This window comes from Zerene cesonia, unplaced genomic scaffold, assembly GCF_012273895.1.
Source record: "Zerene cesonia ecotype Mississippi unplaced genomic scaffold, Zerene_cesonia_1.1 Zces_u011, whole genome shotgun sequence".
Lineage (NCBI taxonomy): Eukaryota > Metazoa > Arthropoda > Insecta > Lepidoptera > Pieridae > Zerene > Zerene cesonia.
The window spans coordinates 185,212-212,601 of NW_024045141.1; the positions used below are offsets into that span (position 1 = coordinate 185,212).

A 27,390-nucleotide genomic window follows, 5' to 3' on the forward strand; every position below is an offset into this window, starting at 1 on the left:
TATAGAACATGGAAGTGTTATTATGCCATACTTGGCGACCATTCTTTTATATAAATAAAACTAGCAGCGCCCCGCGGTTTCATCCGCATAAGTCTGTATTCCGTAGGAATATCGGGATAAAAAGTTGCCTATGTGTTATTCCAGTTATTCAGCTATCTATATAACAAATTTCATAGCAATCGATTCAGTAGTTTTTGCGTGAAAGAGTGACAAATATACACATACATCCATCGTCACATTTATAATGTTAGTAGGAAATACAAAAGATAATTATGAACCAACTGATATTTAACGCAAAATGTAACTTTCAAATGGTACGAGGTGCTTTATGAGATTTACGGAACAGAATAAAAAAGTACCATGACCTGTTTAAAAATTGAATAACTTCTACTACTGTCGTGTATGTTTGAGTACGTAAGGGGCACCCCGCGCCATCTATTGAGATGATTAAGAACCATCACAACCAATACTAAACATTATTTCAATGATTACAATATTGTATCGATGGAACGCGGCTTTTGTTAAATTTAATTTTGTTTTATAGCATTGAAATGCTTTATAAATGACGTAGCAACGGTTGCTACGCAACGGTTTAGGACAATGACGCGGGTCGACAGTCTAATTCTGACGAAAGCGATTTAGTTTTATGTAACAAATAAATAGTTAATTTTGTGTCGTATCATATTTGTTTTATTTAATGCAATGGATCCTATTCTTTGAGGTATATATGTATCATAATTATAGGAAATTTTCTTAGAATTTTTCTTCGACTCTTAATTATAATTAAAATATTATCAAAAACTGCATTATACGTACTATTACAATAAGATAAAGCTGAAGAGTTTGTTTGTTGGAACTCTCAAACCGTTCAAACTCCTGGTCCGATATATTGAAATGTTTTTTTTTTCATTTATACGCTATATAATTCATGTTCAGCTGACGTACGTGAGTGACGTAGCTAGCTTGAACACACGCATGCACGCAAACATGCACGCACGCAAGCACAGACGCACACACACACTCAAACATACGTCTCTTTAGTAATTGTAACACACAATTGGCATATTGCACTATTGCAAACTACAGTACGCTGTGAACTTTTCATAAATAAAAAACTATAAACAAACATTTATTTATTTTACACTTATAAAATCAATACAAATAATCCGAAACCCACGGGGACATATCGCTTGTGTACTTTGTTGGCGGTATGTCATACGGTATGATGAGTTTCTTCTTGGCGTCTCCGGTGAGGGGGAAAAAGTCTTCGTTTATCTGAAAAAAAGTAACTTAATTCAAACTTACGTAAGTGAAATGTCATGTAATAATAATTGCGAAAGTAAGTCTGCCCATTTGTCTATCCGTTTCATCTTCACGCCTGAACCCTTCGATTGATTTGGATGAATTTAGTCAGAGACTTACTTATACATTACTGTGGAAGTCGAGCACGCTTCGGCACGAATTGGGCCAGCTCGCACCGGGGAATTACCACACCCCCACAGAAAACCGGCGTGAAATAATAGCTTGCTATTGTGTTTCGTACGGTGAGGGGAGCCGGACGCCTATTTCCTTCTCCAAGCCATTCCTTCTTTCCAGTCATCAATCCCTTCCTTATCCCTTAAAAGCGGGCAGCGCATTTTCAGATGTCTGAGCCTCTTCGAATGTTAATAGGCGGTGGTAATCGTTTACCATCAGGCGAACCACCAGCTCAGTTGCCCGCTATGACATAGAAAAAGAGATCATGAGACCTGGAAATTGAGGGTTACATCTGACGGAAACCGTAACCATGCGAGATTTTCTTTAAAAGCGCAGTTGAAAAGTCTGAATTATTTTTTTCGGGCAACTGAGCTGGTGGTCCAACTGGATCTCACCGGCCATAAATATCCGCAGAGTTAGGCACTAGCCTATTCTGCGAATGCGCTGCCCGCTTTTCAGAATAAAGGGATACGGAAAGGGTTGACGACTGGAAAGAAGGACTAGACTGGGAAGGATAAAGGAAACGGGCGTACATAAAATATGTTAATTTGTACTTTTTTAAAAACAACTAGCTTCGCCCCAAGGTTTCACCCGCGTATGTCCGTATCGGGTAAGAATAACGGTATAAAAAAATTGCCTATATACTATTCCAGTTGTCCAGCTGTCTACGTACCAAATTTCATTGCAATCGGTTCAGTAGTTTTTGCGTGAAAGAGCAACAAACACACGCACATCCTTACAAACTTTCGCATTTATAATATTAGTAGGATTAGTAGGTTGCATTCAATTCAATTTTGTGTATTTGTGATGTTGTATCTTAGTGTGTGAGCGTGTGTGTGTGTGCGCGCGCGCGTGTGCGTAAGCGTGTGCGTACTCACCACAAACTTGGGCAGCAGCAACACACCAGCCTCGTAGCTCATGACCCTCAGGGCCCTGTTGCCCTTATTTATCGTGCCCCAGGCCGCTTTGCTCACGTTGCCCGAAGTGAGCAAATAGTAGGCGGCCATTTTGTTGTCGGGCGACACGCGCGTGTACGATTTTATATGCGGCATCGCTTTGTTGCGGTGAGACGATGCGGCGCGCCACTGGCTGCGGGGGTGAGGCACATGGTGTTACAGAAATGTTAGAAAAAAAAATGGGGCAAAATCGGGAGGGGAAAGAGCATATTTGGGCATACCGAGTGGTCGAGGGAAGACACCGATCCAAATTCAAAAGAGGAACCAAATGACAATAATTACCTATCACAGACAGAAAGAAGTAGAAAATCCATGGAATTACAAAGCTTAAGAGGAGGCCCATATACATTTCCTTACCCTTGCCAGTCCTTTCCTTTATTCCTCTCCTCAATCCTTTCTTAATCCCTTTCCAATTTGAAGTCGGCAATCCATTTGTAGCAGTGGTGGCTCAGTGGGTAGGAAGTCGAACTTAAAATCGACCAGTCGGGGTTCGAGACCAGGCGAGCGTGCAGAAAATAAATTGATTTTTCTATTTATCTGCGCATGTGTAACATCACCACTGCTTAAAACGATGTAGGAAAACATCGTGAGGAAACCTGCATGTCCAAGAATCAAAAGTTCGACGACATGTGACATCTGCCAACCCGCACTTGGCCAGCGTGGTGGATTATGGCCTGAACCCTCATAGTAGGCCTGTGTCCCAGCAGAACATATATGGGCTGATGATGATGAATCCAAATGTAGAGGCGTAAGTTCTGCAATGGACCTCACGCCTCCCCAAACGTCCATCCGGTGGTAGCGCTTACCATCAGGCGACCCACCAGCTCCATTATCGATAGTGACAGATAAAAAAATCATTAAAAACCATGTCAAAATCACAAATATTTCCAATATACTCACTATAGAAACTGGTTGAGCCACGTCTGTTTCGAATGCGCGTCGGCCGCGTACGGCAGGCAACCGCCGCCGAGCAAACCGTCGTGCGACTGTCGTACGTTCTCTGTGATATATGATATATAAAGTGATGTCCCATGTCCCCTAGTGGGGTATGGGGCAGATGATATACATCTGTTTCACTGATCGATTTTCTTTATGGACAAGTAGGTGATCAGCCTTCTGTGTCCTGCCAGACCGAGACATTTTTTTTTTATCGTCCCCACCGGGAATCGAACCCAGGACCTCTCGGTTCTACGCTCACGCGTTTTCCACTGTACCAAGGAGGCGGTCAATATGTATGTATATGATATGTAATAATTAGTATTTCCTGATTGGTTTGATTTTACGCGAGTACCATACATTTATTCATTATTTTATTAACCCGAGAACACTTTACGGCGAGCGTGGTCACGGGGAGGCTGTGTAGCATAATGAATAAATCGCGTTGAAAATCCGTTTAAAAGTCTGTAATTTTTAAACATAATAATTATATGAGATATATAATTTATAATAGTTATAAAAGAGACCGCATTCTTAGTTCAGTGGTTAACACGTGACAGTAGAACCGAGGGGCCGTGGGTTCGATTCCCGGCGGGGACGCATAGAAAAATATGACTCGCTCTGGCAGGACACAGAAGGCTGATCACCTACTTGTCCATAAATAAAATCGATCAGTGAAACAGATGTACATCATCTGCCCCATACCCCACTACGGGACACGGGACTTACATTTTTACTAAAAAAGAAAAGTTAAAGGAAGAAACATTTATTTGCAACACACATACACATCCATTTGCAGTGATTTAAGGTCTATAAAGACCGAACAATACTCAGTCCAATAGATATACGCCTTCTTTTTTTGAAGTCGGTAAAAATGTGTATCATGAAATAAATAGAAACTCACCCAAAGAAGGATATATCAATTTCAATTCAGCACGAGGGGACAGGGTCTGCGGATGATCCTTGATCTTCGTGAAGTGATGCAGGAAGTCGCCCGTCAGCCACAGCTGAAATTACAGATGACTAGCTTTTACACGAGGCTTCGCTTAAGTTTAGAGTAGATTAATATATATTCTTCCTCTTGAATCTATCTATTAAAAACACCCAACAATAACCGTTGGGTAGTTTTAAAAATCTAAGCATACAGACACAGAGGGCGAAAAAGCGACTTTGTTTTATACTATGTAGTGACTACGAATTAAGATCAAAAATAATTAGCATAGGGTCATAGGCCTTCTACGAGGGTTCAGGTCATAATCCACCACGCTGGCCAAGTGCGGGTTGGCAGATGTCACATACCATCGTACTTTTGCTTTTTGACATGCCGGTTTCCTCACGATGTATTTATTCACCGTTTCGAGCAGTGGTGATGTTATCCACATGCGCAGATAAATTGAAAGATCCGTTTACTTCCTGCACGCTCGCCCGGTCTCGAACCACCGACTTATCGATTGTAAATCCGTCGACCTAACCACTGAGCCACCTTCACTCTCCAATCTTACCTAACCTAAACTAAAAAAACTTCCTCACCCCGGGTTCCTTCCCATAGCTGCCCAAGCTACTCTCCTGAACCAGCAGGGTGAATGTTACCCAACCTAACCAAAAAATCCTATCGCACCCCCGGTTCCTTCCCATACCTGCCCAAGCTACTCGCCTGATCCAGCAGGGTAAACCTTACCTAACCTAAACTAAAAAAAACTTCCTTACCCCAGGCTCCTTGCCATAGCTGCCCAAGCTACTCGCCTGGGCCAGCAGGGGCCAGCTACTGTTCTCAGCGGGGGGCACGCGGCAGTGCTGTCTCAGCAGCGAGCCAACTCGGGTGAGACCCCAGTCCATATCGAAGTGGGACCCCGGCGCTGAGGCCACTAGGAACACGCTGGGCGAATGGGAGGATGGAAGAAGTCTTTAGTTTTATTGCATTGAAATGCTTTATATATATTCTAGATCATCCATCAGATCATATTGACACCACTCACTCACTCACTCAAAGCAATTAACACACACATACACACAAACACATACACACACACGCGTACATACATACATACTTACGCATGCACGCACACACTGACAATTTGAAAGCGGTTCAGTTGTTTTGTTGACAAACACTTATTCTGAAGTCGGTTAACCTCGTATAAATCAGCTATTCATAACAGCACTTCACTCACTTGATATGCGAGAAATCGCATCTCTTAATCCTGTCCATATAGAATGTCAACTGCGGCAGGTGGTAGTGGGCCAAGTAGCGTATCAGCGACCTCTTGAACATCGTGGGGGACTCCCCCTCGTGGGGCATCGCGTCTGGGGGCAGTTGGGGGCAGCGGGGGCTGAACCAGAGCCTAGAAGTATTATTGTTTTTTTTATGAAACTCACTTTATCTCTTCTTGATATTACGCATGGGAAAATCTGTCTCTTGTTTACGCCTAAACCACGGAGTCGATTTGGATGAAATCTAGTGAAGATATAGTTTGAGCACCGGGAAGGGGCATAGGACAGTTTGTATCCCGGAAATTCCGTGGGAACGAGGACTGTGCGAGGGCTAGCCCGGACTATTTTTCCTGTAACTATGCGGGCGAAACCGCGGACGGCCACCTAGTGCTATTTCGCGCCGCAACGGAGCGATTTTACGATTCTCGATGTGGGTGTCGAGCACGCTTCGGCACGAATTGGGCCAGTTCGCACCGGAGAAGTACCCCACCCGCACAGGAGATCGACGTGAAATAGCACAATGCTGTGTTTCCTTCGGTGAGTGGGGGAGCCGGAGACCCGTTTCCTTTTCCTCACCCATCCCAGTCCATTCCTTCTTTCAGTTGGTATCATTTCCTTATCCATTTCCCCTTAAAATCGGGCAGCACATTCGCTAAGGCCCTACCTCTGCTATGTTCACGGACGGTGGTGATCGCTTACCATCAGGCGAACCAGCAGCTCAATTGCCCGTTATGACATAAAAAAGGTCTCTCTCTCACTCCCAAGCGAATTTCCTTTGAATACGCGAGCGAAGAAGGGGTATATGTATGTATGTATTGAGTGTGTGATGTGAGATGTTAGTGTGGATGAAAAACTCACCCCTGTGTTCTGTTCTCCCAGTCGTCGATGTACAAATTGGCCGTTGATATAACGACCCGTGTGGATCCATCTTCGTAGCATAGCACCATCATTTTACTGGTAATATTTGCATTAATGAATAAATTATAATATGATGAGGAGGCCCGTTTCCTTTTCCTCACCCGTCTCAGTCCATTCCTTCTTTCCAGTCCTTAATCCATTCCTTTTCCCTTACATCAAAAAAGCAGGCAGCGCATTCGCAGAGGCCCTACCTTTGCGAGTGTTCATGGGCGGTGGTGATCGCTTACCATCAGGCGAACCACCAGCTCAGTTGCCCGCTATGACATAAAAAAAAAATGATACACATATAAATATGTCGCTTATAACACAAACAAAACAGTAAATACTTGGTAAATTTTAAATTTATGCAATAACTAGCTGCACCCGACAAACGATGCCTCTGCCTTACTCTTATCATTTAGGGGTATGAAAAATAGATGTTGGCCGATTCTCATAGATAACGGATGAGCACAAAAAATTTCATCAAAATCGGACAAGCCGTTTCGGAACGGAAATGGCAACGAAAACTGTGACACGAGAATTTCATATATTAGATAGACGCTCGTCCCGGCTCCGCCCAGATATCAAGAATCCTGTTTTATCCCAAGAGAGCAAATAAATCGGAATAAGAATCCCATCTTGGTATCCTATCACCCAGCTCATCCCCTGTCTGTATACCAAATTTCATCAACATCCGTTCAGTAGTTTCAGTGTGATTGACTAACAAACACCCAAACAACTTTCACATTTACAATACTAGGCTGCGCCCCGCGGTTTCACGAGCGTAAATCCGCCCAGGATTATCGGGATAAAAAGTTGCCTATATGTTATTCCAGTTGTCCAGCTGTCTACGTACCAAATTACAATGCAATCGGTACAGCAGTTCCTGCATGAAAGAGCAACAAACACACACTCATCCTTACAAACTTTTGCATTTAAAACATTTGTAGGATAGCAGAATAAGTGTGATAAGTCAGTCTATAGTTAGGTTGTTATCTGATATATTAACGCCTATACACCCAGTATATATAGCCCGTAGGAAAAATTTCGCTTGCGCGATTCAGAAGCGTGTCGCCCGCACTTACGTGTGGTGTTTACCGAACGGCGTCGCCATGGCAACCAGATGTGTTTCCACGTGGGGTTTTTTCTTGCTCAACGTCTTCATATCGGGACTGTCTTCTCCGTAGAGTATCGTTAGTTTTTTCGCGCTGAAATTGAATTTAATAAATGTTAACTAACAAACTACTAAACTACTACTAACTACAAAACTACTAAACTACTAAACTACTACTAACTACTAACTACCAAACTTTTAGATTAACGTAACATGTTAAGCATATCTGTCAGTTAAAATTATAAATATAATTATACGTAAAAAAATTATCATTTTACATACATCCTCAGGAATACATACATGTCTCGAAGAAATCGCTCACAATCGATAAGACCGCCGAATGCATTCTTTTAACCCATTTGTACGTTTTTCCCTTTTAATTCTAACTTTTATAACTTATAGAGTCTTTTAAAAAGTAGAAAAAGATCACATTTGTATCTTTTCTTCCTTTAACAAGCGCAATATATAATAAACTAGCTGTTCGCCCCGGTTTCGTCCGTGGTATATACATAGCCTATATCGCTAAGTGAAGTTGCAGCTTTCTGAAGTCGTGAAAGAATTTTGGAAATTGGTCCAATGGTTCTTGCGTGAAAGCGTTACAAACATACAACAATAAAAAAAATTTGTCTTCTATGGTGTCAAAATTTTTCTTAAATGAGTGTAGATATATAGATATACTAGCTTTTGCCCGCGGCTTCGCACGCGATGTTTTGTAATAGTTTAATACACATAAACCTTCCACTTGAATCCACCCAATCCTTAAACAAAAACCCCATCAAGATCCGCTGCGCAGTACTAAAGATACAAGCATACATAGCGACACAGGGACGGTGGAAGCGACTCAGTATTATACAATGTAGTGATAAATAAATGGATAACAGATAGGAAAATATCTATAGATACCTGTTTACCTGTAGCCAGCGAAGTAATATTGGGCGAGCAACCAGCTCGGGTCCACCATGAAATTAATCTGCAGGGAGCACTTCAGCTCTCCGAGACTGGAGTCGAGGATTTCTGCAATAAATTATGCGTGTATTAAGATCACACTGATATCGTATACTGGCTGCGCCCCGCGGTTTCGCCCGCGTACGTCCTTATCCCGTAGGATAATCGGGATAAAAAGTTGCTTATATGTTATTCCAGTTGTCCAGCTGCCTACGTATCGAATTTCATTGCAATCGGTTCGGTAGTTTTTGCGTGAAAGAGCAACAAACACACACACATCCTTACAAACTTTCGCATTTATAATACTAGCTGCGCCCCGCGGTTTCACCCGCGTAAATCCGTATCCCGTAGAACATCGGAATAAAAAATTGCCCATATGTTATTCCAGTTGTCCAGCTGTCTACGTACCAAATTTCATTGCAATCGGTTCAGTAGTTTTTGCGTGAAAGAGTTGTTGCTCATACGTACATCCTTTCTCACAAACTTAAAAAAAAAAAACAATATTTATATTATAGTAACGCATCTAGCTGTTCCCCGCGGTTCACTCGCGTCGTATTTAATTACTTAATACTAGTGTGTTATGTAAATACAACACGCACTAATTATAAGAAGATGCATAAGGCCACCCAGTAAGAACTTCTACCCGGTAACGATTGCAACATCGCGCACACCTGCGGTTCCAGAAAAGATGACGGCAATCCACGACCGCGACGCTGCCCCGCCGAAGACGAGGGACACTCTTGGTTCCAACATTGAACCGGAGGGACGTAGTAAATAAGTTAGATATAATTTAAAATGTAATTTTTTTATTACATTAAATTATTAATAAGCAAATTTCGGTTTTTTTTGCGCCTTCGCGGGTCGGTCAATTTAATTAGTGTTTCGTTTGTTTGTTTGTCGTTTTTCACATCACATCAATCGGCTCATCAAATTTCGATACAACAAAACCCAAAAATACACACTCGCCAATCGCGTACCTCGTTTTTCGCAGTCGGTCAAAAAAACACATCGCATACAGCTACCTTGAAACGTAATTGAATACGCCTGTGAGTGAGTTTCCTTAGCGTCTGTAATAGTTGTATAGAAAATATGGTAGGGGGCGCTCGCGTCGTGTTTCGCCGCCATCTTGCCTTTTGGCGGGAAAACTTTGAAATAGTCTTCATATCTGCGGGTCGGCGGTACGATTGGACGATAATCGGAATCTGAAACGATCAGTATATATTGTTAAAAAAAAAAAAAAAAAAAAAGCAAAACAGTTGAATTGTTTCCTCTTTTTTTTGAAGTCGGTTGACAATCGAACATGCATGCATCACTACATATATATGTAGCATAAAACAAAGGTCGCTTTCCGCCGTCTGTAAGCTTAAATCTTCAAAATTGCGCAACAGATTTCGATGGCGATTTTTTAATAGATAGAGTGATGAAACTTTGAAACGAGAATAGCAAATTTTATATGCTTATATCGTTAAAACTACGCAGCGGATTTTGATGGGATTTTTTTTGAGGTTTATATGTACAACTAGGTGCGCCCCGCGGTTTCACCCGCGTAAGTCCGTATCCCGTAGGAATATCGGGATAAAAAATTGCCTATAATATGTTATGCCAGTTGTCCAGTTATCTACTTACCAAATTTCATTGCCACCGGTTCAGTAGTTTTTGCGTGAAAGAGCAACAAACACACACACATCCTTACAAACTTATCATTTATAATATTAGTAGGACAACATCTATGAAACTACTCTGAATTTTAACGCGTGCGAAGCCGCGGGCAGAAGCTAGTAAAATTAACATACATATATACCTCTCACTTTATTTTGTTGAATCGCCGATTTCTCTCTTATACAATCTACATTTGTTCTATTCACTTCTTCCTTACTAATCTGTGGATCACTGACAATCGATTTTTTTTCAGTCTGTCCTTCGTTTTGAGTACCATTTTTAATCTGTGAATTACTAGTTTCTTCTTTCTTTGTACTGCTTGATTGTTCCGATCTGAAATTACATAAAATGACAATCTTTAGCGTTTTTTTTTTTTATTTGTTATCAGTCGCCAGACTATAAAAAACTTTTTTTTGAAATGATAATGGCGTTTCCGGAGCGGCTACAGAGTATGCTGCGACCGTCCTTTAATTAGGGAGCACATGACCTCTTTTTCTCTCTCTTCTCTCAGGTCTACCCGACGTCAACTATATATATATATATATATATATATATATATATATATATATATATATATATATATATATATATATATATATATATATATATATATATATATATATATATATATATATATATATATATATATATATATATATATATATAGATATATAGAGATAGATAGGCTTCGGACTAGGATGACCAGAAAGATGTTCAGTCATTAGTATAAACAGAAATTTTTTCTACTCATTCTGTACATCAAGTACTCATAATAGAAATAAATGTTTAAAAAAAAGTGAAGTCCCGTGTCCCCTACTGGGGTATGGGGCAGATGATATACATCTGTTTCACTGATCGATTTTCTTTATGGACAAGTAGGTGATCAGCCTTCATTGTCCTGCCACAACGAGACATTTTTTTTTTCTGTGCGTCCCCGCCGGGAATCGAACCCAGGACCCCGCGGTTCTTAGCTCTCGCGTAAACCACTGTAGCAAGGAGGCGGTTTCTATAAAAAAAAAGGTCACCAATATACTTAGGTACAAGTCCAAATTCTAAAATGGGACGAAACTACAAGAAATTCAAATCAAACACAAAAATGCACACGTCAGACTATGTGATAGTCTATGAAGTTATCAATTGAGATTAAATTTAGAGTCCTTTGATCAAATCTTTGGAAATAAATGACTGATGTCGAATCACATAACAACAGGCAACAACTTTTCCAATTTTTCTAGTTCTTTCCTTTATTCCTCTTATCAATCTTTACTTCATCCCTTGCCATTTTGTAGTCTGCAATCCATAAGCAGGGGCGTAAGGTCAGCAATCGACTTTATGCCTCTCCAAATGTCCATGGGCAGTGGTAGCTTACCATCAAGTGACCGCCCAGCTCCATTACAGACATTAACAAAAAATGTATTCAGTGCCTGGTCAGCAGTCCAGACTCTAGTCTACTTCTCCCATTACTTTTCACCTCTGTGAAAATCTAATACCCATGAGGATTTCCTTTGCGATTAAAACATGATACTCACTCTCTATTATTTCCGTTATTCTCTCTTACTACGTATAAGTGCTTCTCAATTATAATATTCAACTGATCTATAATCAGACTCTTCTGCAGTGCCAGTTTTTGTGGAATATCAAAATCTCCATTACCGCTGTAACTGTCTAGTATTTCTTCCACTGTAATAAGAGTTTTCGCTTATTTATACTAATATTATAAAGCTGAAGAGTGTTTGTTTGTTTGAAGGCACTAATCTCAGGAAGTACTAGTACGATATGAAAAATTATTTTGGTGATAGATAGCCCATTTATACTGGCTTTATATGTACCATGGGCGAAGCAGTAGCAGACTGCTAGTTAACACTAAATTTATACTGGACTAGATGCTTGTTCGTCTCCTGCCAGATATAAAGATTCCCATTCTATCTTAAAGAAACATTTTATCAGTCTAAAAGTTACTTATCACCCAAGTCAGCTTATACCCTGTCTGTACACCAAATTTCATTAAAATCCATTTTGTGGTTTCAGCGTAATTGAAGGACAAACATCCAAACAAACAAACTTTCACATTTATAATTTAGTGTGATAGTGTGACCAGTATTTTGAATGCAGCTTCACCCACAGTGAATAGAATACTGTATAGGTACTGTTTCCTATAGGGTTTCCAGAATAAAACCTATTCTAAGTCCATTCCATTACAGTTTGAATAATCAGAAATAATTTACTTGGATACAATTCTATCCTACTAATATTATAAATGGGAAAGTTTGTAAGGATGTGTGTGTGTTTGTTACTCTTTCACGCAAATACTACTGAACCGGTTGCAATGAAATTTGGTATGTAGATAGCTGGACAACTGGCATAACATAAAGGCAACTTTTTACCCCGATTTTCCTACAAGATACGGACTAACGCAGGTGAAACCGCGGGGCGCAGATAGTATTCATATACTCACAGTGGGGATGGCTGAATTCCCTAAAATGTGCTGGGTTTAGTCGGTAACATTTTTCACCATATGTACATTCTTTTTTCACCCTTTTCAAACTTTGAGGATCTGAAAATTAACACTATGGTTAGGTTTAAGATTTAATTACAGAATAATAATAAAAAAATACATTTAACATACTTCTATTAATATTTAAATGCATAGTAGACATAGATCAGTATGTCATATCATTGATGTTTATTGTTATATAGGATAAGATCTTAATTCTTATGATAAATGCCTAATGAACACTTGTTAGGGATATATAACAATAAAGTCAAAAATCGTTGTGAAAGTTCAAATACCTACGATGAAAATAATTAAGTATAATCTTGCAATTTTCTTAATTCTTAACTTCGAAAGATGTTCTTTTGTTTGTGGTGGTGTGTAATAATTAACTTTAACCGCTATAATACTCGTTCCATATAACTACCTATCGAACATCAACTCCTAAACTTAATAAACTAATAAGTTTACCAACAAAACATACCATTTATAGCATTCATACGTTTGTTTGACGGGTTCATTATTAATATCAAACAATAATTTAAATTCTTTATCCTTCTTAAACCTTAAAAGTTTAGAAATCCGCTTAGAATATGATTTATTTTGTACTGTAAAAGTTTTGAATACACGGCAGGCGACACAGCATGATTTAAAAATGTTACGTCAATTTAGAGTTTGACGTAATCTTGCCGCTTTTGAAGTGTACGTTCCAATTTATGTATTTATAAGTAATTATTATGTGTGTAACAACTATTTTTTTAATTATCTTGGAATGTTGCTTATTATTTTGTATAATTATTAATAATGTGGAGTTTAATCAAAAACACAATGTTTTCATATTCATTAATTAAACGCGATAAAACGTCTTGTAATGTTTGTGTGTCGCAAACAATTTTCATTATCATTGCTTTGTTTAATTAAAACGTTGCATCATAAATCATAGTCATAATTAAAACGTATTATTTTAAAGTTACGTACAAATAGTTTAGGTGTAAATCCCGCTTACATAATGGCGTGATATTATATCTTAATAATAAGTTAATCTAACATCGATATATAGCAATAATTTTATATCATATTAAATATTCAAAGGAAAATTGTTAAGCGATCAACTACCTGACTTATATATTGATATTCTGGAGGGTTTCATACTTTATATTTAAAACTTTTGAAATTACGTACTAACTCATTTTTAATATTCTTTCTATAAATATAAAACCTTATTAATTAATAAAAGAAAATGGGACTAACGACTATAACATAATAATATTATGACAAAGGAAAATGAATATAAATAAAGAATAGCTAATGGTTAAAACATAAGATGCTGAGTCGTTGGTAATTATTACACCGTATTCAAATATGTACTTAAATTTCATTATGAAAAGTTGTTTGATTCAGTTATTCACAAGGTCAAGGCAAACAAGAATGTGATGTTCAATTAAGCGTAACTTAACTTAAGTATTAATTAAAGATTGCTATAAAACAAAAGTTTTTTTTTCATATATGCATTATAAAATTATCAATATAACCCGGGATTAACAGGTTCAAGCAAACAAATAAACCCATCAAAGTCAAATTAAAAATCTTCTCTTTTTGTATAAAATCGGTTGAAAATTATAGCCTATGTTGCTCAGAATGAATATAGCTTTCTGATGGAGACTTTTTTTTAATATGTTCTGTAGTTTTTGGGTTAAATCGTTACGAACAAAAAATGTTTCCTGTTTATATTATTAGTAAGGAAGTAAAGACTAGTGTTCGACAGTGACTTCGTTTGCGTAGACTTTATATTTATAATTAATCTGTCTACTCAATCACTCTTGGGCTACTGGAACCGCCCTTGTTATATTCTAGACTAGCTGCGCCCCGCGGTTTCACCCGCGTGAGTCCGTATCCCGTAGAAATATCGGGATAAAAAGTTGCTTATATGTTATTCCAGTTGTCCAGCAATCTACGTACCAAATTTCATTGCAATCGGTTCAGTAGTTTTTGCGTGAAAGAGCAATAAACACACACACATCCTTACAAATTTCGCATTTATAATATTAGTAGGATTAGTAGGATTATGCATGTTATATTACATACATATTTTGTCATGTAAGTTGAATAGCCGAAAAAAAAGTTAGGTACATAGCCCGTGGGAAGAGAGGAGGGGTCATGACCACGACCAACCCCTGGATCCGACCTTGAAGCCCTCTATATTATCCATGTTATAATGTATCAGCTTATGAGGATTAGCCTAAAAAGGGATTATTACTTCAAAATTACGTCACACGTGCATCATACGATGTTTACAATAGCACCAACAACCCCTCAAAAACAGTTTGCAACGTCCGCGGTGGATCAATCAAACATAATTAGTGTTATATTGACTAACCCCGAGTTAGCAATAGCAGACATGTTATTTTTCGCTCTAATAACTACGAAGAATCTATAAATACTAGGAATTTTCGTTAATTAATACAGTGTGTGAACGTCTTGTGTTGTGGTGGCTTAAAATGCGGGTGAGTGGTCGTGACAAACGAACAGACGGGATGTCTGGTTCATTGAGAATATTTTTGTAATACCTAGTTGACTGTTGTTCTCAACCGAATTCGAATAAGGGGGTTGTCAACAAAGAGCAAAAACCTGGTACCTCCCGTGTGGTCCCATTTAAATTTGGTCTAGTTCTAGCAATTTGAAAAAGGTTTAGTTTTTTATTAAACTATATTATTTGTAAGTACGGTAAAGTTTAATTATTTGGCAGCTTAGCAGGCTCTAAGCTGTTTGATAGATTTATGAATAAGACATGTCTTCGGTGTCAAGATTGACATTTGATATGTCAAATGATAAGATGGCGGCTTTGGCGCCAACCAACTTATGACTTCATATTGTATTTTATTTTAATTTTGAAATAAAATAAAGTAATTTTAAATGATGAACAATGGAAATTTTGTTTACTGTTTCTCACACATATAGAATTTTGCTATTTTAATAATTGTCGCATGTATATTTATATTTAAATAAGCACCTCTCACAAATTGGCCTTAAACTTTTTGTTAATATTAGAAGGTTATGCACTATGTGTTACAAAGAATATTAAGGGTAGAATTAAAGGAGATTTATACCCCCAACATCATTTATATACAGTTATGTTTTACAAAGGTGATTTAATATTTAACAGTCACTATACTTTAATTTAATAATAATATCTAATTTTTAAATTCTAAGTCATAATTCTGTCAATAAATTCTAAAAATACAATTTATTCATTAAAAATAACGTTTTTATATAGCGATATTATTTGGTGTATTTTTTTAATTAGCCATTAAGACAATTTAATAATTTATTTATAATCCTCATAAAAATTATTTTATTTTCATTAAAATAATATTAATGATTAAAATATTTAATTGTAGACTTAAAAGTCTGCCACATCGCGCTTGAAGTTTTTTTTTTAAATACCATGTTATCTTGACAATTTTTTTTTACTTTCAGTTAATATGTTTTTGGTGTATGGTGGTGACGGCTGCGCACGCGCAGGAGTATTACGCGCCGCAGACATTTAAGCAGGTAAACGTTTATCTATACAAACATTAAAGCTGAAGAGTTTGTTTATTTGAACGCACTAATCTCATTAACTACTGGTCCGATTTGAAAAATTATTTCAGTGTTAGATAGCCCATTCTTTGAGGAAGAGGAGGCTATATATGTACCACAGACGAAACCTAGTTTTGAACAAAAATTCTAACCTTGATTTATTACGCTTTTATTAGCTCCACCTATATGTTTGTATGTAACCGACTCGTTTAGACTCCATTTTGACATGTACAGATTTAATTCAAAACTTTTCACAGCCATGACAATTTCAATCAATCCATTACACCAGTATACATACAACAATTTCATAAGTTTTTCTTATTATTCTGATTAGGAGCGCCAGAATTTGAAAAAAGAAAGAAAGAACCATTTATATCAACACACGCGAACACACAATGAAAAAAATGGTGTGTGTGCGATTCACACACGATAGAAGTGAAACTTCAGTAAATCGACAAAAGAATGAGATGAATGTATATAAAATATAAAATAGTACATGTATTTCTGTCTCATTCTGTGCCGGCTTCATTCTATACATTTTTGTATTTGTGTCTCTTACCTGTTGTCTTTTCCGTTGCATCAGGTTTGAAATCACAACGATTCTAAAGAAGTTTCACTTCAAAACCAGAAAATTGAACGAACTCTTCAGCTTTATAATATTAGTATAGATTATTCACATTGAACGCTGCCAAGCGCGACATTCAGCCAAGCATGCAACATATACACTAACATAATTACAGCTTCCTAATTTCTTGCATTTCATAAACATAGGATACGCCTGGTGTGTAGACTTTTTTTTATGTCACCGTCGGCAACAGAGCTGGTGGGACCGCCCATGCACATTTAGAGAGGCATAAGGTCCATTGCAGACCTTACGCCTCTACAAATGGATTGCCGACTTTTTGAGAAGGGTTTAAGAAAAGATTGGCGATAGGAATAAAGGAAAGGACTGGGAAGTGTAAGGAAAAGGATATGGGACTTTAGTATTAGAAGGGTTTAATAAAGAGAAACAGAAAGAGAAATGTGGGAGAGGCCTCTGCGAATGTTCATGGGTGATCGTTATAATATCGCTATAAAACAGGAATCTTGAATTCCGCGCGGAACCGGGACGAGCGTCTTGTTTAGTTATAAGGTAATAATAAAAAAAAAAATGGTTGCCTGTAAAGTCGGTTTTACGGGCGAAGATTTTTACGTGACAACGTCTTTTTCTCGGTAGAATATTTATTGATATGAATATTACGCCAAGAACGCTCGAGAAAGACAGAGACACAAGCACGCGCCGATTCAATGCGCCTAATTCTCTAGTGCTGCGCGCGCGGCGGACCGATCATAGTTCGGTGACTCATCGTAACGTTACCGGGCGTTACACTTTTTCATGAGTGACTCCGAGCCGCAACCTAATTTAAGACGTTGTCACGTCAAAAAATCATTTATTGAACAAATCATATATCACATAAAACATGGACCCCAGACTCCCAATATAGCTTTCGCTGTGTTTCATGAGTCTGTATCTTCCCGATACAGTACATAAAAGTTCAATTTAAGACACAATAAAATATAATTGCTGCTACATACATATGAAATTGAAATTCTATAATTAATATAAATTTATGATATTTACCAATTAACAATTTAAATAATTTACAATTTATCAATAACTTATTCATATATTCATTAATTAAACTATATTATATGTCCTAGCGGGCAACTGAGCTGGTGAGTCGCCTGATGGTAAGCGCTACCAACGCCCATTGACATTTGAAGATGCGTGAGGTCGATTGTGGACCTTACGTCTCTACAAATGGATTGCCGAGTTCAAATTGGAAAGGGATTTAGAAAGACATTGACGAGAGGTATAAAAGAACGGATTGGGAAGGGTAAGGAAAAGGATACCCCCAACTCCCCCGCTCACCGAACGAAACATTTAGTATGCTATTTCACGCCGGTCTTCTATGAAACCTATTAGATTTCACTATTCAATCTGTGGTCTTTGTTATTTTTAATGCAATATGACGATTTTTGCGACAGGGTAACCAATTATTTGAACCAAGTAATCTCCCATGGAACTCGGCCTTACGGAAAGCGAATGAAGTAAGACATTTTCAAATTAAATGCACTTTCATATAACGGAATCTACACATAATAAACTCTATCGTATTACTTATAAGGTCTATTTTTCTATAGATAATGATGTAGATAAGATTCATTTAGAACTATTTGTTATTAGTAGTATCTTAATAGTTAAAAACTTAAAATTAAGTAATCTTTTTACTTTTTAACACTATTTATGTAAAATATATATTATAGTCACTTATCACTTATTCTCACTCATACGTAAAGCATGATATAAGCATATATAAATACTAGTTAAGTCCCGCGATTTCACACACATCGTGCATGATTAAAATGTAAAATTGAGGCTCTTCTCTGTAGAAACTGCTTTCCGAACCGGTGGTAAATGTTACAACTGTGTAAAATGACGATTCAAAAGTGCTTCTATAAGAAATTGGGTGAAGAAATATTTGAGTTTGAGTTTATAGCCTTTCCCCATAAACAGGTTATCCAATACTCAAATGTTATCTCAAATCGGACTCAGCAGTTTTTTAAGGGTGTTGAAGCAAACTCTTCAGCTTTTATTATCACTAGCGATCCGCCCCATCTTCGCCCGTAGTATGTATATAGCATTCAAGTATCCTAAATGTACTACGTTGAAAGAACTTATGAAATCGGTCTAGTAGTTCTTGAGATAAGCACATGCAAACAGACAAATTCGTCAGCTAATTATTATTAAAACGCAATGTCCTCGATTATAAAATATGCAGTCCACTTTCCAACCGACTTCAAGAAAGGAGGAGTTTCCCAATAAGGCTGTATTTTTAGAACTCTTCTCCTCTTCCCTTCTCCGTACTCTCTTCTCCGTACTCTCAAAGTACTTTACAATAATTATGTTAATTACTAGACGCTCGCCCCGGCTCCACCCGGATATCAAGATTCCCGTTTTATCCCAAGGGATATGAGCTGACTGGCGTGATACTGGGGTGATGTTTGTACACCAAATTTCATCATAATCCGTTCAGTAGTTTCAGCGTTATTTTTTTTAACGTTAACTTTCACATTTATAAAATTCGTGTGATTTTATCCCCAGGCTGGCCCCTACTACAGAGGTATGTTCTCAACCGAAAAGGACGCAGACGCAGCCGGGTCAGTGTCACAGTCTTGGCGGCCAGGGAACGAAGCGCCGGTTTATGAAGATTATCGTGATAAAGGTTATACTGGTAATTATTTTAATTCATATGTCAATTGATTAAAAACTCTTTTACGTGAATAGCGCAAATTTGAAACAATAGTATTCGATTTGTTTTTTTTTCTCGCGCCAAAACGTCGATGACATAATATGTCAACTGTCATTTGAAGTGTACAGTTTACATAGATAATAGGATAATTAAGATAGGTAATAGTATGTAGCGACTCTAAATAATCATATTATAAAATAATGTTTGATTCAATATGGTTTGAGTTTTTTCTTATATGATAGAAAAATACTGAGTAATAGTAATGATTGAACAAGACTATCTGTTGAGTATTGAATTGATTTAATTAAAGCTTTTGCTTAAATTTAGTAGTCTTAATACAGTCGTCACTGAGTTTAGGAAAGTATAATCGCATTCAACACGTTAGCATCTTTAAAATAGAAATAGTCCAATCAGTGACGCACTTTTTACTTGACTTATATAAATAGCCCAACATTTTGAAGGATACTTTTTCTTTTTTCCATATTTATGTTCTGAAATTTAGAAACTAAGCTCAATGTAGTGTAATAAGCTTTAATAAGCAAAACCTTTTTTTAAATAAGTATATGGCTGCATGTATATGAAAAAAAAAAAAAAATTGTGCCTTAATTCAGAAGAAAAATATTTATCCAGGTCCTCAAGAAACCAAGCCAGAATCGTGGCGTCTTCCGTACGGGCTGTCTAAGGAACAACAGGCCTCAATCCTCCACCACAAACAGTCGTTAAGCGCGGGTAAGTTATGTCCCATGTCCCCTAGTGGGGTATGGGGCAGATGATATTGTTCTGTTTCATTGATCAATTTTCTTTATGGACGAGTAGATGTTCAGCCTTCTGTGTCCTGCCAGACCGAGACTTTTTTTTGTGTCCCCACCGAGATTCGAACCCAGGACCTCAGTAGAACCAGAGGCCATCAACACGACGCACAAACAAAAAAATGTTTGCCTGTAAAGTCGGTTTTACGGGCGAAGATTTTACGTGACAACGTCTTTTTCTCGGTAGAATATTTATTTATATGAATATTACGCCAAGAACGCTCGAGATTAAGACAGAGACAGAGACACAAGCACGCGCCGATTCAATGCGCCTAATTCTCTAGTGCTGCGCGCGCGGCGGACCGATCATAGTTCGGTGACTCATCGTAACGTTACCGGGCGTTACACTTTTTCATGAGTGACTCCGAGCCGCAACCTAATTTAAGACGTTGTCACGTCAATAATAAAAGCGTGTTGTCATTAACTACTTCTATAATCTATGCAATACAACTGCCTCCGTGTATTATGCAGATTTTAAGTCATAAAAGGAAACTACCTACCGATATCAGACATCTTTTATATAAGTTGTTATATAATTTTTCTTTTGTTTATCTATTTATAACAGAAAAGGTAACCGCGTTCAAATTGTCAGAACTAGACCAAATCTAAGTAGGCCACAGACCACATGCAACCACCCATTTTCAATAACAAAAAAATATAAAAATCACACAACAAATACAGTTCAATTGATCAACTATTTCTTTTTTTGTACTCTATGGAAAACCCAATTCACACACTAATAGTGTTACTAATGTAACGGAAACAAAATTACTACTACTGTATAAGGCTTTTCAATGAATGTTATCTTCTAATATATAAAATTCTCGTGTCACAGTTTTCGTTGCCATACTCCTCCGAAACGGCTTGACCGATTTTGCTGAAATTTTTTGTGCTTATCCGGTATCTATGAGAATCGGCCAACATCTATTTTTCATCCCCCTAAATTATAAGAGTAAGGCAGAACAGCGTTTGCCGGGTCAGCTAGTTTATGTATATTTATTGTGAGCAATTGTATCGCTCAAAGAGCATTCCGCCTTGGAATATAACATTGCAATACAAAACCATAGATAGTATGAAGACGGATATGTAAATGGACGTTACGTACGTATGTGTACCGACTGCTTAAGACTCTTAACCACTTAAATTATCCTCGATTTTATTAAAACGTACAAGGATCGATGATAATAATATCATGAATTTATCTTATTACTAGCTGCGCCCCGCGGTTTCAGCCGCGTAAGTCCGTATCCCTTAGGAATATCAGGATAAAAAGTGGCCTATATGTTATTCCAGTTGTCCAGCTATCTACGTACCAAATTTCATTGCAATCGGTTCAATAGTTTTTCCGTGCAAGAGCAACAAACACACACACATCCTTGCAAACTTTCGCATTTATAATATTAGTAGGATGCCGATTAGGTTCGCTACGATTAAATAATTTCCTAACATACTCTGTTTGAGATTAAATGAGACAATTTGATTGGGTCTCTTTTACAATTCTTATTTCAAATACACAAGATGGCGCCTTCCGTTTTGAGTACGCATCTGACAATGGGCTAGCAGCTGGTGAGATGATAGAGCCAGATGGCTCCAGGGTGGGAGCATATCAGTATAAGGATCCGAGTGGGCAGTTAGTTAAACTGAAGTATAGAGCTGGGAAGGAGGGATTCCAGGTATTGTATTATCATCACCATATTTATTATCATCTTAATTCATTCAATTATAGTCATCAGTCTATTCTATTCTATCTGTCGAGTCATCATCATCATCAGCCTTCATCATATGTGTTCCCACTGCTGGGATACAGGCCTCTTATGAGGGTTCAGGCCATAATCCACCTCGCTGGCCAAGTGCGGGTGGGCAGATGTCACATGTCGTCGAACTTTTGATTCTCGGACATACCGGTTTCCTTACGATGTTTTCCTTCACCGTTTAAGCAGTGGTGATGTTATCCACATGTACAGATAAATTGAAAAATCTATTTATTTCCTGCACGCTCCTCTGGTATCGAACCCCGACTTATCGGTTTTGCAGTCCGAGGTCCTCACCACTGAGCCACCGTTGCTCATCGATTGTATGGAAAAATTCGATAGATACTAGTTGATATCCGCGGCTTCGCTCACGTTCGAATTGCGATAATTTAAAAAATATAAACGATTCCCGAGTCCAGCTGGTAATACTCGTGTATCTACTAAGATCAAAATCCGTTAAGTTTCTTATTTACTCTTATTTCTCAATAATTATAAAGTACATCAAATACAAGAAACAATACCTATGCTACTTTATTGTAAAGTTAACCACCCTCGAATGTAAAGCAATGCTGTGTAAACAGTCAAACATATTAACAATTAATGTTGAATTCATTTCAGATCTTGGAAGGCAGCCATGTTCCCAAGAGCCCTCAGCCAGTACCACCACAAAATACAGGTAAAGAAATCAATCTATTTTTCAAAAGAGAAGATTATCATTCGACTGTATTATCTTGTATTTGTTAGTTTATATCTTTTTACTAGACCGATTTTAATGATTCTTTTTATATAAAAGCAGATGCGTCTCAAGTAATTCTATTTAAATTCTAGTTGTATGAATTTAGAGGCGAATTAGTTTTCTGTTTAAATTATTTTTTTTAAATAACTCGTAATCAGCCAGTGGTCGAATTTTACCAAAAAGGTTGAGGCAAAAGAGTATTTCTGCGTGTGTGTGTGTGTGTATCAAACGTGTAATGTTTTTAATTATTTAATTTATTTGTAATCTATTTATTAATTCTTTATTGCTCTTAACAAAAACTTAATAAAATTACAATTTAAACAACTGGCGGTCTTATCGCTATATAGCGATTTCTTCCAGACAACCAGACGTCCAGAGATAAATTAGATAGATTTAAATCAGGACTACACACAGGCACACAGGAAAGAAATAATATTTACTCAATCAAAGGTACTGTGGTAATAAACCGATAATTATCGTTGTGAATATCGCCTCTTCTTTCACAAGTCGGTTGAAAAATCCACCATCCCACACTTAACAAGCGTGGTAGATTATGACCTGAATCTTGGGCTTGTGTCCCAACAGTGGGAACAAATATGGGCTGAAAATCATTATTGTAATAATCCTAAAAGTATTAATGAATACTTTAAACGGATTTTAAACGCGATTTATTCATTATATTATCAACCCGACGTTTCGAACACTACAGCGAGCATCGTCACGGGGAGGCATCAAATACAAGAAAATACTAATAATGAATACTTTCAGATGCGTATTATCAGCAAGCGTACGATCAGCAACGAAGGCAGTACGATGTGCAGCAACAGTACAATCAGCAACGACCTGAACCAACTCAGGTATTTATTGTTGACTAGCTTTTCGCACGCGGCTTCGCTCGTGTGGACTATATACCTTATGGATGGTTTGAATGGATTTGAATGGACTTTGTTGCTATGTATGTATTTCATTAAAAAACCTATATAATAACGTCCATTTCATTCTTGAAGACATACAATGACAAATTCAATTACATTCTTTATTTTTTATCATCCGATTTTAATAATAATATAATAATGAAAATTTTATTGTCACCAAAAAGTATACATACATATTTATTTATTTATTTATTCTTTATTGCACACTTTCACACTTACAAAATATAAAAAAGTAATAAAATTTAACAAAAACTATTATGCAAAGGGCGGCCTTATGGCTAAAAGCCATCATATTTATAAGTCGCTTAAAAATAAATAAGTTATACAATGTATTTATTAGATAAATAGGTGAAAGCGAAGGCCTGTAATGCAACACGCAGCGCCGAAACCCCACAGACCTGTATTTATGGAAGCTCTCCCTGGAATAGGCACTGAGAAAGGTGAAGAAAAGGATACGGGCTACCGGCTCCCTCCACTTACCTAACGAAACACAGAACGCAGCTATATCACGCCGGTCTCCTGTGGGGGTGTGGTACTTCCCCGGTGCGAGCTGGCCCAATTCGTGCCGAAGCGTGCTCGACTCCCACATTGAGATTCTATGCTCACGCCTCAAACTGTTATGAAAGTGTATTGTTTTTTAATAAACTATATTGTCCCAGGGACCAATAGACCCCCGTGGGGCGGGACAGAACTTCGTACAAAATTGGAGGCCGGAAGGTGTAAACGATGGACAGGTGTGGTTCTATTAATATAGAGTTTTAATTAAGACTAGCTTAATGTCCGCGGCTGCGCACGCGTTAAATTCGGAGTGGTTTAATATATGTTATTATACACATAAACCCTTCGTTGAATCATTCTATATATTAAAAAAAAATCATCAAAATTCGTTGTGACGTTTAAAATATCTAAGCATACATACATACGCGGGGATCGACTTTGCTTAATTATCCTAAAGGTGTATTTAATCGGGATAAAAATCCTATCACCCAAGTCAGCTCATACCCTGTCTGTATACTAAATTTCATCAAAACCCGTTCAGTGGCTTCAGCGTGATTGACGGACATCCAAATAAAGAAACTTTCACATTTATAATATTAGTGTGATTAGTATTATTATAGACTTAATAAGAAATTCTGAATATCTTTCCCTTTTTTAAATTTCCTTTTACCTTATCTGTATTTTTAAGTTTTTGTAATCTTCTAATGTTGTGAGGACTGAATAAAGATAATTTTTTTTTACTAGCCGTACCCCGCGGTTTCCCCGCGTAAGTCCGTATCCCGTAGGAATATCGGGATAAAAAGTTGCCTATATGTTATTCCAGTCGTCCAGCTGTCTATGTACCAAATTTCATTGCAATCGGTTCGGTAGTTTTTGCGTGAAAGAGCAACAAACACACACACATCCTTACAAACTTTCGCATTTATAATATTAGTAGGAATAGGATAGTAGGAGTAGTAGGATAGTAGGATTATCCTATTTTAAAACATATTTTTATACTATTTCAGTACCGTGATAATGACATCGACCCCAACAGGCCGCATTCGTTCGGCGAGGGTTATGCGTTCGCTTTTAAAGGAAAGAATTATTGAAGGCCACTTATTCCTAGTTATAATTATTGTATGTAAAAGAGTAAATTTTGATGACATTTTCTTGTTTTATTTATCATCATCGTCATCATCATCAGCCCATATATGTTCCCACTAGCTGCGCCCCGCGGTTTCACCCGCGTAAGTCCGTATCCCGTAGGAATATCGGGATAAAAAGTTGCCTATATGTTATTCCAGTTGTCCAGCTGTCTACGTGCCAAATTTCATTGCAATCGGTTGATTAGTTTTTGCGTGAAAGAGTAACAAACATTGCTGGGACACAGGCCTCCTATGAGGGTTCGGGCCATAATCCACCACGCTGGCCAAGTGCGGGTTGGCAGATGTCACATGTCGTCGAACTTTTGATTCTCGGACATGCCGGTTTCCTCACGATGTTTTGCTTCACCGTTTTAAGCAGTGGTGATGTTACACATGCGCAGATAAATTGAAAAATCAATTTGTTTCCTGCACGATCGCCCCTCTCGAACCCCGACTTATCGATCTTGAAGTCCGAGGTTCTCACCACTGAGCCACCACTACTTTATTTATGTTCCTATAGGATTTAGTTCTTCCTAATTTATTCCAAGGGAGCATTTAATCGGGATAAAAGTCCCATCTATATCCTATCACCCAAATTAGCTTATACCCTATCAGTATACCGAATTTCAGCAAAATCCGTTCAGTAGTTTCAATGCGATTGACGGACTAACAACTAAACAAACAAATTTTCACATTTATAATATTAGTGTGATCTGGCAAAGACACAATTCGCTATTTTGCGCATCCAAAAGTAGATAAATAGAGACGCGCTATGACGCTAGATTGTGTGTAGTGATCTCAGAAACTACTAGACCGATTTTAAACATTATTTTACCGATCGATACGTGCGTGATCACTGAGTTCTATAATAGACGATAATTATAATATGTTTTTGTGATTAATAAATGAAACATATTGATATATGTTTGACTGTATTTATTGCATAGTAGTTATTCACCCTGGCTTCGCTCGTGATATCTATATAGCCTATGGCACTCAGTGAAATTGCTTTCTAAATGAAAGAATTTTTGACGTCGGTCCAGTGGTTTTTGCGTGAAAACGTCACGAATATACAAAAAAACGAAAGATTCCTTTTGCACTTTTTTTGACTAGCATTCTCTCCGCGGCTACGCCCGCGTGATTAAAATTTAATAGTTAATATTAAATCGCAATTTTTAATATAACGCCATCTATTGAAATATATACATTTCAGAGTGATTCAAACGCGAATCATAATGGATGTTCCCATGGAAATGAGATGGTCCCTCGCGATAAAACTACTCACACTCTAACCTCTTAATTATCTCGAGACCCGAAACTCATGTCATAAAACCGCGCCATTGCGACGCTATGTACGACGTTGTGAAATAAGGACAGACTCGAATTTATAATGTTATCTGTAATATTTCTATACATTGAAATATACCACAGTAAGAAGTTACAAAAATTACATAATACGTTAAAATAATATATATGGAAAAAAACAATTTCTAATTAAGTCCGTTTTTTATAAATTTCTCCCAAAAATATTCTTAATATCATCAATGTACAGAATTCACCCGAGTCGTTATTTTCATATAAATAAGTAGGTAAAGAAACAGTTTTAACGAGTTTCGTGTATAAATAAAACAATAATATAGTTCATATACCCACATTTTATTTAGACATCACAAATAAATATAACGATACATTGTTCAAACAATAACACAATAACAGAAAAACAAATCCAATAAAATTCATAAAATCAACAGAAATACAATGATAACAACATCTTATTCAATAAATGTACAAATAACAAATACTAATTAATATTTAAAACAAATAAAATTATCATTAATGAAATGATTTAATGAATAAAATTAGCATAATGAATATACGAGACACCAAGCATTCTTTATTGTTAAGTCATTAATGATAAATTCCATACGCGACATTCATTAAAAGCTTTAAAATATCACTATACTATCACAATGATATCGT

General features: G+C 37.3%; 2 protein-coding genes across 5 annotated transcripts; one reads left to right on the plus strand and one right to left on the minus strand.

Annotated features, from left to right (window-relative positions):
- Positions 1-1,126: 1,126 nt before the first annotated feature.
- On the minus strand, positions 1,127-13,332 carry LOC119839291 (probable tyrosyl-DNA phosphodiesterase). The gene is made up of 14 exons (XM_038365530.1): positions 13,167-13,332; positions 12,647-12,745; positions 11,721-11,871; positions 10,334-10,524; positions 9,555-9,734; positions 8,499-8,601; positions 7,559-7,681; positions 6,435-6,530; positions 5,537-5,707; positions 5,076-5,244; positions 4,273-4,375; positions 3,333-3,432; positions 2,355-2,565; positions 1,127-1,275 (listed from the first exon to the last, which is right to left on the minus strand). The coding sequence occupies exons 1-14, from the start codon at positions 13,201-13,203 to the stop codon at positions 1,153-1,155; spliced, it is 1,857 nt and encodes a 618-aa protein (XP_038221458.1). The 5' UTR covers positions 13,204-13,332; the 3' UTR covers positions 1,127-1,152.
- Positions 13,333-15,033: 1,701 nt separating this feature from the next.
- Positions 15,034-25,431, plus strand: LOC119839288. 4 transcript variants are annotated; one of them, XM_038365525.1, is made up of 10 exons: positions 15,034-15,186; positions 16,160-16,234; positions 18,290-18,352; positions 19,407-19,536; positions 20,185-20,283; positions 21,882-22,036; positions 22,733-22,790; positions 23,619-23,707; positions 24,445-24,519; positions 25,291-25,431. In XM_038365525.1, the coding sequence occupies exons 1-10, from the start codon at positions 15,181-15,183 to the stop codon at positions 25,372-25,374; spliced, it is 834 nt and encodes a 277-aa protein (XP_038221453.1). In that variant the 5' UTR covers positions 15,034-15,180; the 3' UTR covers positions 25,375-25,431. The 4 variants fall into 4 exon arrangements, with proteins under 4 accessions (XP_038221453.1, XP_038221454.1, XP_038221456.1 ...); XM_038365526.1 differs by having other exon boundaries at positions 19,407-19,527; XM_038365528.1 differs by lacking the exon at positions 18,290-18,352 and having other exon boundaries at positions 19,407-19,527.
- Positions 25,432-27,390: the final 1,959 nt, after the last annotated feature.